At 37.8% G+C, this 12,949-nt stretch overlaps 1 protein-coding gene across 1 annotated transcript in view; it reads left to right on the top strand.

The window, feature by feature from the left end:
* The window catches only part of stx18 (syntaxin 18), a 154,515-nt gene that overhangs the window by 122,287 nt on the left and 19,279 nt on the right, over positions 1-12,949 (top strand). Inside the window, exons 5-7 of the mRNA XM_072584019.1 lie at positions 3,650-3,716; positions 5,782-5,897; positions 9,082-9,167. Coding sequence (XP_072440120.1) covers positions 3,650-3,716; positions 5,782-5,897; positions 9,082-9,167 — 269 coding nt within the window. The remainder of the gene's footprint in view (positions 1-3,649; positions 3,717-5,781; positions 5,898-9,081; positions 9,168-12,949) is intronic.

The raw sequence follows: 12,949 nt of genomic DNA, 5'->3' as shown, positions 1-12,949 counted from the left end.
ACTATTATACATAGAACATGCCAGTATAAAAATAACTAATATTCAGAAATAAACTAGGCCTGAGAGACTTTTCGCAAAAGCTTTAATATGAATTTGGATCTTACTTTCACAGTACCTTCTATATGTTTCTCAGTCCTGGTATCTTAGGGATGTACTCCTGAAGATCAAACCCTGATACCTTTTGAAGTTAACCCCGACAAAGGATTTTAATAGATGTAATCCTAGTATTGCATCATCTCTGATTTTTTTAGATGGAAATTGCCTGTGTCTTCCTGTTTGGAAAAGGTGAAATGCATCCCTTTGGATATAAACCTTCTTATGAAACAGTAAGATGTGAAAGCTCCTTGTGCAAATCCTAAAATGAAAGATCAGAACTGAATATTTGTAAAAGTGCTTTCAGCTCCATTGAAAACTTTACAAATTTGGCAGTCTCCTTTGTCTTTTTGCACACCTTCAGAATTTTGCAACGTTGGGCAGGGTCCTAAGCACCCATTTGCTATCTTTTCCAATCTCCTTTGAATGCATCGCTATTCTTATTCTTCTTTCTCCACAAACCTCCTCTGCCAGTACATGGTCTGTGGTACAGTAATTAGAGTCATAGAGTCATACAGCATAGAAACAGACCCTTTGGTCCAACCGGTCCATGCTGACCATAATCCCAAACTAAACGAGTCCCACCTCCCTGCTTTGGCGCGAATGGAGGGTTTCAGCTATAAGGAGAGGCTGGATAAGCGGCGACATTTTTTTTTCTCTGGACCGTAGGCAGTCAAGGAGTGATCTTATAGAGGTCTATAAAATCGTAAGGGTATAGATGAGGTGAATGGCAGGTGTCTTTTCCCTAGCGTGCGGGATTTCGCGAACAGGCGGGTATATTTTTAAGGTAAGAGGAGAAAAATTTAAAAAAGATAAGAAAGGCTTTTTTTTAACACAGTTAGTGGTTTATGTACGGCATGAACTTCCAGAGGAAGTGGTGGATGCAAATATAGCTAAAATGTTTATAAAACATTTAGATAAGGACATGAATAAGAAATGTCTGGAGGGATATGAGCCAACATCTCAGGATTGACCAAATAGCAGTCAAAGTCACAAACCAATGCCATTGTTTTGAAGCTATTCCACTGTTTAGTGGAAACGAGTACTCTTCCAAACATTTTCAAAAATTATCTTTGTCCTTTGATTTGATTTTAACATCTGATTATGTTTGCATTGCAAACCCATACCTCTCCTCGTAAATGATTTTAAAATACTAAATAAATTTTTTAACTCCTTAAATCAGCAGTTTCCATGGAAGGAATGTCATGCAATTGTTTTGCCAGATTTAGTGTCGTACATTGAATGTACTTCAGTTGCAATGGATCGAACTTCAATCTTTTGGCATAAAAGAAGCAGTTTATCCAGATGGAATTGGGCTTGAGACTCTTTTAATCATAAGATTAGATTTTACGAATAAGCATCTGTTCACCAGCATGGCCTAACCATTCAGAATATACAGTAACAATTTTAACTTTCTTTCCAAAAATGAATATTAAGCTCTAATCAATGATTATAAATTGCATTTAGACATAATTGACCCAAGCAGGATAAGCAAAATGCTTCTCTGTTTGAATACAGACCATAATACTTCCCAAACTCTCACCCTATATAAATATATAACATTTCCCCCTCTCCTTGCATAACTGTGTGTTGAACTGAATAAACAGATGAGCCAACCAATTAAAAAATTGGAAAAGATCAAACTTTTCATGATGAATAATGACACTAATTTCTTTATTTATTTCGAACCCTGTCACTTTGTCCTGCAAAGTAGCGAATTTTTATTTTGCTTATAGGAATTATAGAGGAAGACCAGGCACTGATGAGGGGTGCAAGTTGGAGTCTAGCAGCTCTGGGCTATTCTCATACACACTACGATCTGGTGGCTGACAGTGGAGAAGTGGTGGGGGAAATCTGTCTGGTTCAACCACTCATCTGACAAAACTAAACTAGATCGGGTTAGGAAACAGTTTTTGGTTCCAGAAAAATAATTATGTTCCGGATTTTAATGTTCTGTTCTTGTTTGCATTGATAAACATAATAACACACGATATAGGTGGGGTAGACTATATGGCCTGTTGAGTCTGCCCTCCAATCGTCTCCGATCCCAGCTGATCTTGAGCTTCAACTCCACTTTTCCTGCCCACACCCCATATCTCCTGATTCTCTGAGAGGCTAAAAATCCGTCGAGCCCAGCTTTAAGTGTATTCAACCATAACTTGTCAACTTTCTTCAGGAAGAAAATTCCAAAGATTCATATCCCTTCAAATGAAGAAATGTCTCCACACCTCAGTCCTAAATGATCGGCTTTTTATTCTGAAACTGTGCCCCCATGTTTGAGATTCCCTGACAAGTTGTAATAATCTCCTAGCATCCATCCTGTCAAGCCCTTTCAAAATCTCATACATTTCAATGAGGTCACCTTTCATTTTTCTAAGTCTCTAAATTTGCTCAGTCTAATCATCTTAGGTTTAATTAAGTGAACCATAACTGTCCTGCCTCGAATGCAATATCCTGAATGTGGAGACCAAAACTGCACTCACTACTACAGATGTGGTCTTACCAAAACCCTGTACAGTTGTAAGAAGACATTTTTTATTCCTGTAGATCAGTCACCTTGTAGTAAGGCTAGCATGCCTTTTGTCTTTTGAGTTGCTTGCTATACCTGCCTATTAACCTTCTGTGTATCTTAAGCACAAGCACATTCAAATCTTTGTTTATCAGTACAAGTTTCACACCTTCTTAAAAAAAGTTATTCTTATGACCAAAGTAACTAACTTCACACTTAATTATCCATCAGCCATCTTGTTATATACTCACTTAACCAAATTGTAACTTTTTGTAGCGTCAATGGTCCTCCACACAGCTTACCTTTCCACCTAGCTTTATATCATCAGCAAACATACATACATTACTCTGTCTCTTCATCTAAGTCATTAATGTAGAATGTAAATAGCTGACTACCCTGCACTGACTTTTGTGCTCCTGTATTTATGCCTGTTCATGCTTGTTATCTGTTAACCAGTCCTCTGTCCCTGCTAATATATTACTACTAGTCATGAGCCATCATGTTGTTGATTAAGCTTGTGTGGCAACCTACTGAATGCCTTTTTAGAAATTCTGGCACACTGTATCTACTGCTTCACTTTATCTTATAAGGTACATCCTCAAAAATAAACTCCAATGAATTTATCGAATATGGTTTCCTTTTAGTAAAATCATGTTGGTGTATTCTAATTCAGTACATTTTTAAATGCAATGTTAAGACTTGCTTAATAGTACATTTTAGCATTTTCTCATCAAACAATGTTAGGCTAACTGGAGTGTTGATCCCTATTTTTCTTCTTCTTCTTTTGTGTCGCAGTTGCTGACTTCCAATCTGATGGGATTATTTCCAAATCTAAGGAATATTGGAAAATGATAGTTAGCCTGTTCACTATATTTTTTAGAATGTCTAAAAAGCAATAAGCTGTTCATCTCTTTACAATTTGAGTCCATCATTAAGTATAGAATGTTTAGTTGTTGGATGCTGTAAATTTACCCCCAAAAATTTGCTATTTAAATTAATTTCCTTTATGTTCAGATTTAATATACTTTCATCTTTGTAATCATACAGATGTGTGTAAAGTGTACTCTGAACAAAGGGCTATTCGAGTCAAGCGAGTAGTGGATAAGAAAAGATTGTAAGTAATGTAAAATCATGCTCAGTTTGATCTTCAGAGGGCAGTTTGCAAATTGGAACGCTATATATTGACTGAAATTGACCCTCATTAGGGTATCATAATGTCATATTGTCTCTGTTCTACCATTATCGTTGGTTTTCCCTTAATCATTTGCCATCAGTCATGTAATGCAATGAAAGTCACGCTTTGCGAAAGCTCAGTATTTGAGTGCAAATTTCAATCTCCTGGCAGGGAATTCTTATGTGACAAGTTCCCTCTGTCATTTTGTTGCCTGAACATTGAATAGAGACTATACTAACTGTTACTTGACATGGAGTAGGGGAGGGAACATTTAGATTATTCCTTGTATTTTTGACCAGCAAGACAGCATCTATAGAGGACTGCTGTTCAGCCTGTACAGCTTCATCTGAGGTTGTTTAGTTTATAATAGCGATTATACAAATTTTAAACCTCATGAAAGATGGCTGAGTTTACATAAGGTGAAATATGGAAATTGTTTAAATCTAACATTGATTCTTCCCCACCCCCCCAAAAAAAACCTGTATCCGAATCAGCACACCTGCAACTTCAATTCCAACAGAGTTAGGATAGCTATTGGAGATGTGTGGCCCCCACTACTCATGCCAAGAAGGGTTTTGTCATTTAAGTATTATAATTAGGCAGCAGGCTGTTTAAATGCCTGTATGAGCAAAGACAAGAAGGAAGGGATGAACCTAATTGGGCATACATCAGAGGCTCACCTCCCCCAAAGATGTACGTGCTTCCATCTATACCCCCGGTCCACCAGTGCACTCTCCTGGCTCCTTAGGCTCCACTATTCCTCCCTTCTCTAAATCCTTAGGATGTACCTCTTTGCTATGATCTTCCTCGAGCCTCATTCTTCAGTCCTGGCTGTGCATCTTGCTTAAGTCTGACACTAGAATGGACTACACCTGTTCCTCTGTTCACTTGGTCAGTAGCTTCCAAGCTCAGGACTTCCTTCCAAGTGAATGTGCAAGTCCAATAATTAGACGATGTCGCTCATTTGCAGCACATCTTACAGCTAACCTTCTAGGAATGGAAGAGGGGAGATGGCGAGTCATCTCCTGTGTAAGTTTTAGCCCAGTGTGTTTATGAAGTTTTGGAGCAGTTATTGTGGTCAAGATCAAGTTTTAACTGAATACTTAGCTCCACATGCAATATTGATATAACACACTGAACTAGGATATTCAGACAAACAAGAGGTTGTGTAGGATTCTTAAGGGACTTGACAGGGTAAATAATGAAAGGATGTTTCCCCTCATGGGAGACTCTAGGGCATAGTCTAAGAATGAAGGGCTGCCAATTTAAGACACAGATAAGGGGGAGTTTCTTCTCTCAGCGCTCTTTGGAACTCCATCCCATAGAGACCTGTGGGGGTGGAGTCCTTGTGTAGATTTGAGGCTAAAATAGAAAGATTTTTGATCAGTAGGGGAATTGAGGGTTACGGTGAAAACACAGGAAAGTGGATGTGAAGTATGTTGGATCAGCCGAGATCCTATTGAATGGCGGAGCAGGCTCAATGACAAACGGTCCACTCCTGTTCCTATTTCTTATGGTCTTAAAAGAAGTGCAAAGAATAAATATTTTGTGCGATCAAGCAAACCAATGAAAGTAATAGCTGAAAAAGATGTCATAAAGTCTATTGAAGCAAGAATTTTATTTGCAAGTGGCTAAAAAGAATAATATGGAAATGGAACGTGAACAGAAGAATCAAATTACATGAAATAATAATCATAAGTACAACGACACTAACGGCTCACTTGCTACAGTAGTTTCAGGCAGAACCATAGAGATCATTAATAATGGTCTTTTGATATCTTGTTCTATAACATCATAAGAAATGAAGATAACATCTGAGGTAAAGGAATATTAAAGGTTGCACGATTGATAAAATTTGTCTAATTGTGAAAAATTAATATTATTTTACTTCTGATCCTCAGAAGCCATTTTAAATTCAAGTTATGATCTTGTGAATCAGGAAATATAGGATTGAGTAAATCTAATCCATTGCTGCACACTGTTCTGACAGATTTATTTTTCATAGGTCGAGACTTGAACCTGAACAACATAGCAACAAGACATTAGTACCATCTCCAGAGAATATTCCTCCTGTCAGGCCAGAAAATTCAGAGGAGCTAGTCGCAAAAGATGAAAGCAATGGTTTGTAACATTAAATATTGTGAATTGCATGCTGTAGTTTGTGATTATTGGAAAGCCAAGGCCTTGCCATTTTCCTATTCAGTGATGCAATGTATAAATAGTTATTGGTAGAATATGGACACGAACGTACATTAGAAGCTCCAAGTACCAGAGGACTGAATTTATAACTACAACATATCTGAAACACATAGAATCATAAGTATTATCTTGTTGATTTACATAGTTTACAGCATTTAAAGGTTTGTATTATACAATGCAGAACTAAGTAGGTAATTAGAAAGACGAATGTCACCATCTATACAATGTGTAGAATTTAGTTTTAAATCCACACAGATAACATTCGTTTGTTACTTAGTTCTCATTTGCCCAATTAATTTGCGAATAATCTGAGTAGACAATTCTATCATTAAAAATAAGGAATAGATGTGAGTAATTTAAATTTACTTGAAACTAAAAAAAGAGATCATTGGATGAATGCAACGAGTTTGAATGAGATAAATTTTCCTTAGTTTAGTAAATATTCTTGATTTTTTGAAGTTAGCCAGATAATATTGGAGGTGCAATATTAACAATTTATTTTAGCTAATCTATGTCAATGGTGGCGAAGTAAACATTGCTACAATTCCATCGCTTGATAGGCAACATTTTATCATCATCATGGAATTTCATTGTGAGTATATTGATAATTCGCATCAGAGAAAAATAAAGCATCTCATACCTCTTTATCCAGCTAATTTTGTTTTAATCTTTAATAGGATGTAGGCATCGTTTTCAAGATCAGTAGTTATTACTTATCCCTCATTGTGTTCAACTATGTAGCATTCTCAGTCATTTCAGAAGGCAGTTAAGAGTCAACCATATTGCTGTGGATCTAGAATCTGTAGGTTTTTACATCGATTGTAGGTCACTGGTCACCATCATTGAGACTAGCTTTATATTCCAGATTTATTAATTAACTTCAAACTCCAGATGATATGGTGGAATTGAACCTACTCCCCAAGAGCATGAGGCTGGGCCTCTGAATTATTAGTCCTGTGACATTACTCCCTGAGACTGATGTAGTATTCTGGAATTCAGAGCTATCTGCCATGATGTCAAACCTAAAATGCAGTTATAATCAAGTTAGGACAGGTGTACTAATTCTGTTCCTTGTTCCATTCATTCGGTGGTCACAACAAAGTTTGAATTTAATAGGGAAATGATGTTTGCAGTTGCATATATCTCAGACTGTATGTGGTTCAGAATCAGAAATAAGTCAGCCAGGTTGTTGAAGTAACGAATAAGATCATGTAACCTCTCTCAATGTATTGTCGAGTCAGTGACTTTATTTGAGCAGCTCATGTTCTTTGCAAATGCAATACTTTTCCTTCCTTTGCTTTGCAAAGTGTCTTTCCAAAAACTCCAAGACATAGATATAGTCCAAATAATTATATTCTAAATTAAGATGGCAGATATCACATCCTCATAATCATAAAGTTCTAGATGACTGATTCAGATGTATTTGCTGTTAATAGCACTGGTACAGAGGTTACACATTTTTTTTCCCGACCAATTTCATGATCTTTGGTGAAAGCAGTTGTTAATTTCAGAATATTTTGTTCTCTGTTCAAGTAATATTTTATCCCATTGAAATAAATTAAACAAATCTTGGAATGGACTATGACTTAGAGGTGTCAGTGTTGGACTGGGGTGGACAAAGTTAAAGATCACACAACATCAGGTTATAGTCCAACAGGTTTATTTGGAAACATGGACTAGTTCAAGATGTCAGGTTGGCAAGCAAAATGTAGTCAGTCGGCCAACATGATCAGATTGTATTGATTTTAAAGAAGTAAAGACTTACCACTGAGTAGATTGAAAGTGGAAAGCAAGGTACATCAGAAAGTGACTAGGTTATGATAAACTTTGGTTTTCGCTGGATAGATTTAGTACAAGGAAAGAAGTATCACCGATTTGAAGAAATCAGTGGCCTATTAATGAAAATAATAAATGCAAAAGATCACAACGGGTCAGACAGCATCCATGGAGAGCAAGCAAATTAACATTTTGAGTCTAGATGTACCTAGATGATTGATATTTTCCCTCATTTCTGTAGCAAATGTCACAGGGAATAATATGCAATGAACAATCACTGCTGTGACTCTAATTCAAACCAAGGTTGCTGAGGCCACAACACAGAATACTAACCAGTATACAATCATGGCCCCGTGCTTGATTATAAACTCAGTTGTAATCTTTACTTCCCACAACCCAAAAAATACATCAAAGCCTTCCAAAATTTATATTATTTCTTCTCCATATTCCTTCTAGAGGTAAATTACGTGGGGATCCTTCTAGTAGCTGGTGATTAAGCAATCTTCTGGGTTTTTTTGAGTACCTTATGATTGTGGACTCCTTGTTTTGCTAGGCTGTACATTGTGTACAGGCCTCTCCCTCTGTTCATTAAATCAGAGTGGTGGCATGTGAGACCTTTAGGTTGGCATTAATTGTCCAATTAAGGACCTCAATTGGTGAATCAACGAGTGGCACTTGTAACACTTGCCCTGCCATTTCTAAAATCTTGACAGGACTGGCAGTAAGGATGCTGTGGATAACAAGCCACCCAATATTGCAGCGGCAAACACAGAATGCTGGAGAAACTCGGTTCTGAAGAAGAGTCATATCAGACTCAAAATGTTAACGCTGTTTCTCTCTCCACAGATGCTGTCAGATCTGCTGAGTTTCTCCAGAATTCTGTGATTGTTTCAGATTTCCAGCATCAGTATTTTACTATTAACCCGATTTTAAAGGTATCCCTGCTCGCTTCCCTGTCCATGAGCGGCCCATAAAATCCAGTTGCTAGGATTTCTAATTTTATTAATTGTGAATAATTGAAGTGCAATAAACAGTTGCTTGAATATTTATGAAGCACTTGTTTGAAAGACTTACTAAATGGAATGCCTTTTGCAGAGATAACATAGAATTATGTACAACTTATAGCACAGGACATGCCATTCAGGCAAGATGTCAGTAATAATATTTATGCTCCAAATAAGCTTTCTTCCAGCTTAATTCATCTCATCCTGATACCATGTCCTTCTGTTTGTTTCCCCTTCTGTATTTATTCAAGTTTTACTTCAATTTTTTTGAGGACATCTGTGATAAGATTGCATATCAATATCAATGTTAAAATTATCTTTCACAGATAAAAGTTTTCCAGAAGTACATGAAAATTTGGGTTTTTGGGAGGACTCAAAGGAAGATGAACTTTCACCAGAAGAAATTCAAATGGTAAGTTTCATCCTTCAGTGCAGTTAATTGGGATAATGTTAACTTGCTCACCAGTTATTATTTCAGTTACAGTCTGTGATCCCAGGAAGACGCCAGATGGTTGCTTTCTCAGCAGCAAATGCTAATTTATATCATAACTTTTCTGCATTTTAATGACTCCAGTAACAAAGACTTTTTGACATCGATTTACTGTTCTCATTCTTCCAAAGAAGTTTAACCTTCACAATCCTTTCAGCGTATCCATCTCTTTGTTTTCTGAGCTACCGTGTTTCTTTATTGTAGAACTAGAAAATCCCTGGATGTGCTCAGGAGATAAGATTAGTATTTGTGAAGAGAGAAACAGATTCAGCTCTAACCCTTCCATTACTTCTGATGAAAGGTAGCTTTAACTCTTTCTTTCTCCACAAGTGCTATCAGACTTGTTGATTGACCCAGCTTTCTCAGTTTTCCTTACCAATTTTCAGCATCTACCGTATTCGCGAGTACATCAGGAGAACTGCTCTGCTGTTTTTCAAATAGTGCCTTGAAGTTATGAGAGACAGAAAAATGTATCTCAAATTAATGCCTCATCTGGAGAACAGCAACTTTGAAGCTGCAACTCTTCTTTAGTGCTGCCTGAAGTATTGATTTGACTATGTGCAATATGTACTCAAGTCTCGAGACTGGAACTTAATCCACCACTTACTGACCCATAAGCTAAAGTGCCATTTCCAAGCAAAGTCAACACTGATGTTAACTCGTATATAAAAGCATTCCATGATTGACAGTCTATCTAACACTATCAGCATTCATTCTCTGCACTGACGACACTTTCCTGACTTGAAAATATATCACTTTTGCTGAGTTAAACTCCTGCAGTTCCCTTCCTTATAGCACCATAGGTGTACCTACTGCCATAGACTACAGCAGTTCAAGCAGCTCACTGCCACTTTCTCAATGGCAATTAAGGACGGGCAATAAATGTTAACAATATTTTATCCACATCTTGTGAATGAATTTTTAAAAAAATGTAAATTTGTGTCACTATATCAGGCCATAACTGAGGGAATAATTTTGTATTAGATGAGATTAGATTCCCTACAGTGTGAAAACAGGCCCTTCAGCCCAATGAGTACACACCGACCCTCCAAAGAGCAACCCACCCAGATCCATTCCCCTATCCTACATTTAACCCTGACTAATGCACTTAACACGATGGGAAATTTAACAAGGCCAGTTCACCTGACCTGCACATCTTTTGAATTGTGGGAGGAAACCAGAGCACCCGGAGGAAACCCACGCAGACACTGGGAGAATATGCAAACTCCACAACAGCAGTTGCCCGGGCGGGAATCGAACCTGGGTCCCTGGCGCTGTGAGGCAACAGTGCTAACCCCTGAGCCACTGAGCCACCCCCAAATTCTGATCAAGACCTCACTTAGCCAGTTTCCTTGTTAATAAATCACATTTCCAGCATCTAAGAATTCCTTATCAGCTGTTGATTCAATCTGTTCCTCCAGAACTGAGGTATTTAAAATGGCAACTTCTCTCATCTTCTAACTTTAGATTAAGCTCCCAGTACCAATTTTAAAATCTGAAGAGGGTTTTGTGTATTAGATACAAAGAAGGGTGATCAAATTCAGCACTGAGTGCTGGCATTGAAAGGAAGAGGCATAGTTGACATTTAAATGTCACAATAGCAGAAACGCATAATAAAAACCTGAGAATATTGCTGAAAAAGAGATATGCTCTTGCAACTTTACATCTTGCATTTATCAGGACAGATAATGCAAGATGAAAAGCTTCAATAGCTTTAGAAATACTGAAGTTCTGTAATTACAAATGGCTGCACCTACACTTGAGACTGAGATACAACAAAATGACACATGAATGAAAGCCAACATAGAGAGTGTTTTGTGGAGTAAAATCTTTGTGATGTTATTCTTGCATAAAGATAGCATATTTTGGGGGTTTTCTTGGTTGGATTGGATGGGCAAGCTGTATGGGCCGTCTCGCCTTCAGCTTGCATCATAGGCAGCTATAGTTGATCATTGTGCAATCATAATTACGAGGTGGACTATTGAAAAATATACTTAATAAACTGGAACTTTTTCTGTAGAAGAGAGGGGACTAAAGGTGACTTATTCAAAGTATGTAAGATTATGAAGTGATTTGATTGGATTGATACAGAAAACATTTCCGCTTGAGGAATTATAAATTAAAGATGGTTACTAATAAATCCAGAAAAGAACTTGGGAGAACCTTCTTTAACTAGAGAGTGATTAGAATGTGAAACTTGCTATCACATAGAGTGCAACTAGGTAAACATATACGTGAAAAAGTAATAGAAGGCTTTGCGGTTAAGCAAGGGGTGAACTAGGCTGGAAGGGGGCTAATGTATACCATAAAACTGATATAAATCAGATGGCTCACTTCTATTATATTTATTCTGTATATTTATACTAACAATACCTGAAGAGTACAATTGCGAAGTACTGACAGTTTTAATGTTTAATGGCAGTTTAAATGATCCAAACTAATAGCTTTCAATTTGGTCTTTATTGTATTTGGTTAGCTGTTGCAAATTAACCATATGCCTAATCTGTGGATTTATTCCAAAGTGAAGGCATTTAACTCTGACATTATTGAGATGATATTCATTCAAACTCTGCCTTGCTGCACTGAATACAGCTGGGATTACCAGTCATTTGGCATTGCCCTGAAGTTTCCAGGAGTTCCAAGCTACTGTCCCTGTCACAGGTGCGAGCAATCCAGAAGAAAATAAATGTTATTAATTTTGTTTTCTTTGAACACTTTCATTTATTAAGTCTAGATATATTCATAATGAAAGAAAAGAGCTATCTGTTTCTCAGTCAAGGAATTTCCAACTGAACAATCAGAGGTGTGGCCATCATTCAGGCTGTGACTGAAGTTACGTTCATCTCGCACAAATACCAGGCAATAACCCCATATCCAACTACAGCAAACCTAGGCATCTCCCTTAGACATTTATAAAACCTCTACAGTGTGGAAACAGACCCTTTGGCCCATCAAGTCCACAGGGACCCTCTGAAGATAATCCCAAGCAGACACTACCCCTGCTTTTCCCATGGCTAATCCACCTAACATACACATCCCTGCGCACTATGGGCAATTTAGCATGGCTAATCCACCTAACCTACACATCTTTGGACTGTGGCAGGAACCAGAGAACCCAGAGAAAACCCACACAGACACTGGGAGAATGGGCAAACTCCATACAGACAGTCTCCCAAGTGTTGCAATCATTGAATTACCCACTGTCAGCATCCTGGAGGTCATCATTAACCAGAAACTGAACTGAAACAGTCATATAAACACTGTTGTTACAAAAGCAGGTCAGAGGCTGAGAATTTTGTGGCAAGGAATTTGTCTTTTGTCTCCTCAAAATCTGTTCACCATCTACGAGGCCCAAGTCAAGAATACTACCTACTTGCCTGGATGAGTGCAGCTGTAACAACACTCAAGGTTCAAGATATAGAACACTCCAAGATATAGAAGCCTACTTGATTTGTATTCCATCCATCAGCTTCAACATTCACTCCCTCCAACATTGATACACTGTGCCAACTCACCAAGTCTTGTTTGACAGCACCTTTCAAGCCTACAGCCAGCACCACCTAGAAGAATAGGTGCGGTAGATGCATAGAAGCACCACTCCCTGCAAGTTCCCTCCCAAACCACACAGTATCCTGACTTGAAACTATATCTCTGTTCCTTCACTGTTGCTGGGACAGAATCTTGACACTCCCTGCTAACAGCCT

The sequence above is a fragment of the Chiloscyllium punctatum genome, chromosome 14 (genome assembly GCF_047496795.1).
Source record: "Chiloscyllium punctatum isolate Juve2018m chromosome 14, sChiPun1.3, whole genome shotgun sequence".
In the NCBI taxonomy this organism is placed as follows: Eukaryota; Metazoa; Chordata; class Chondrichthyes; order Orectolobiformes; family Hemiscylliidae; genus Chiloscyllium; species Chiloscyllium punctatum.
Note: the sequence above shows the minus strand (reverse complement) of the source record. Positions and strands in the feature narration are given on the sequence as shown.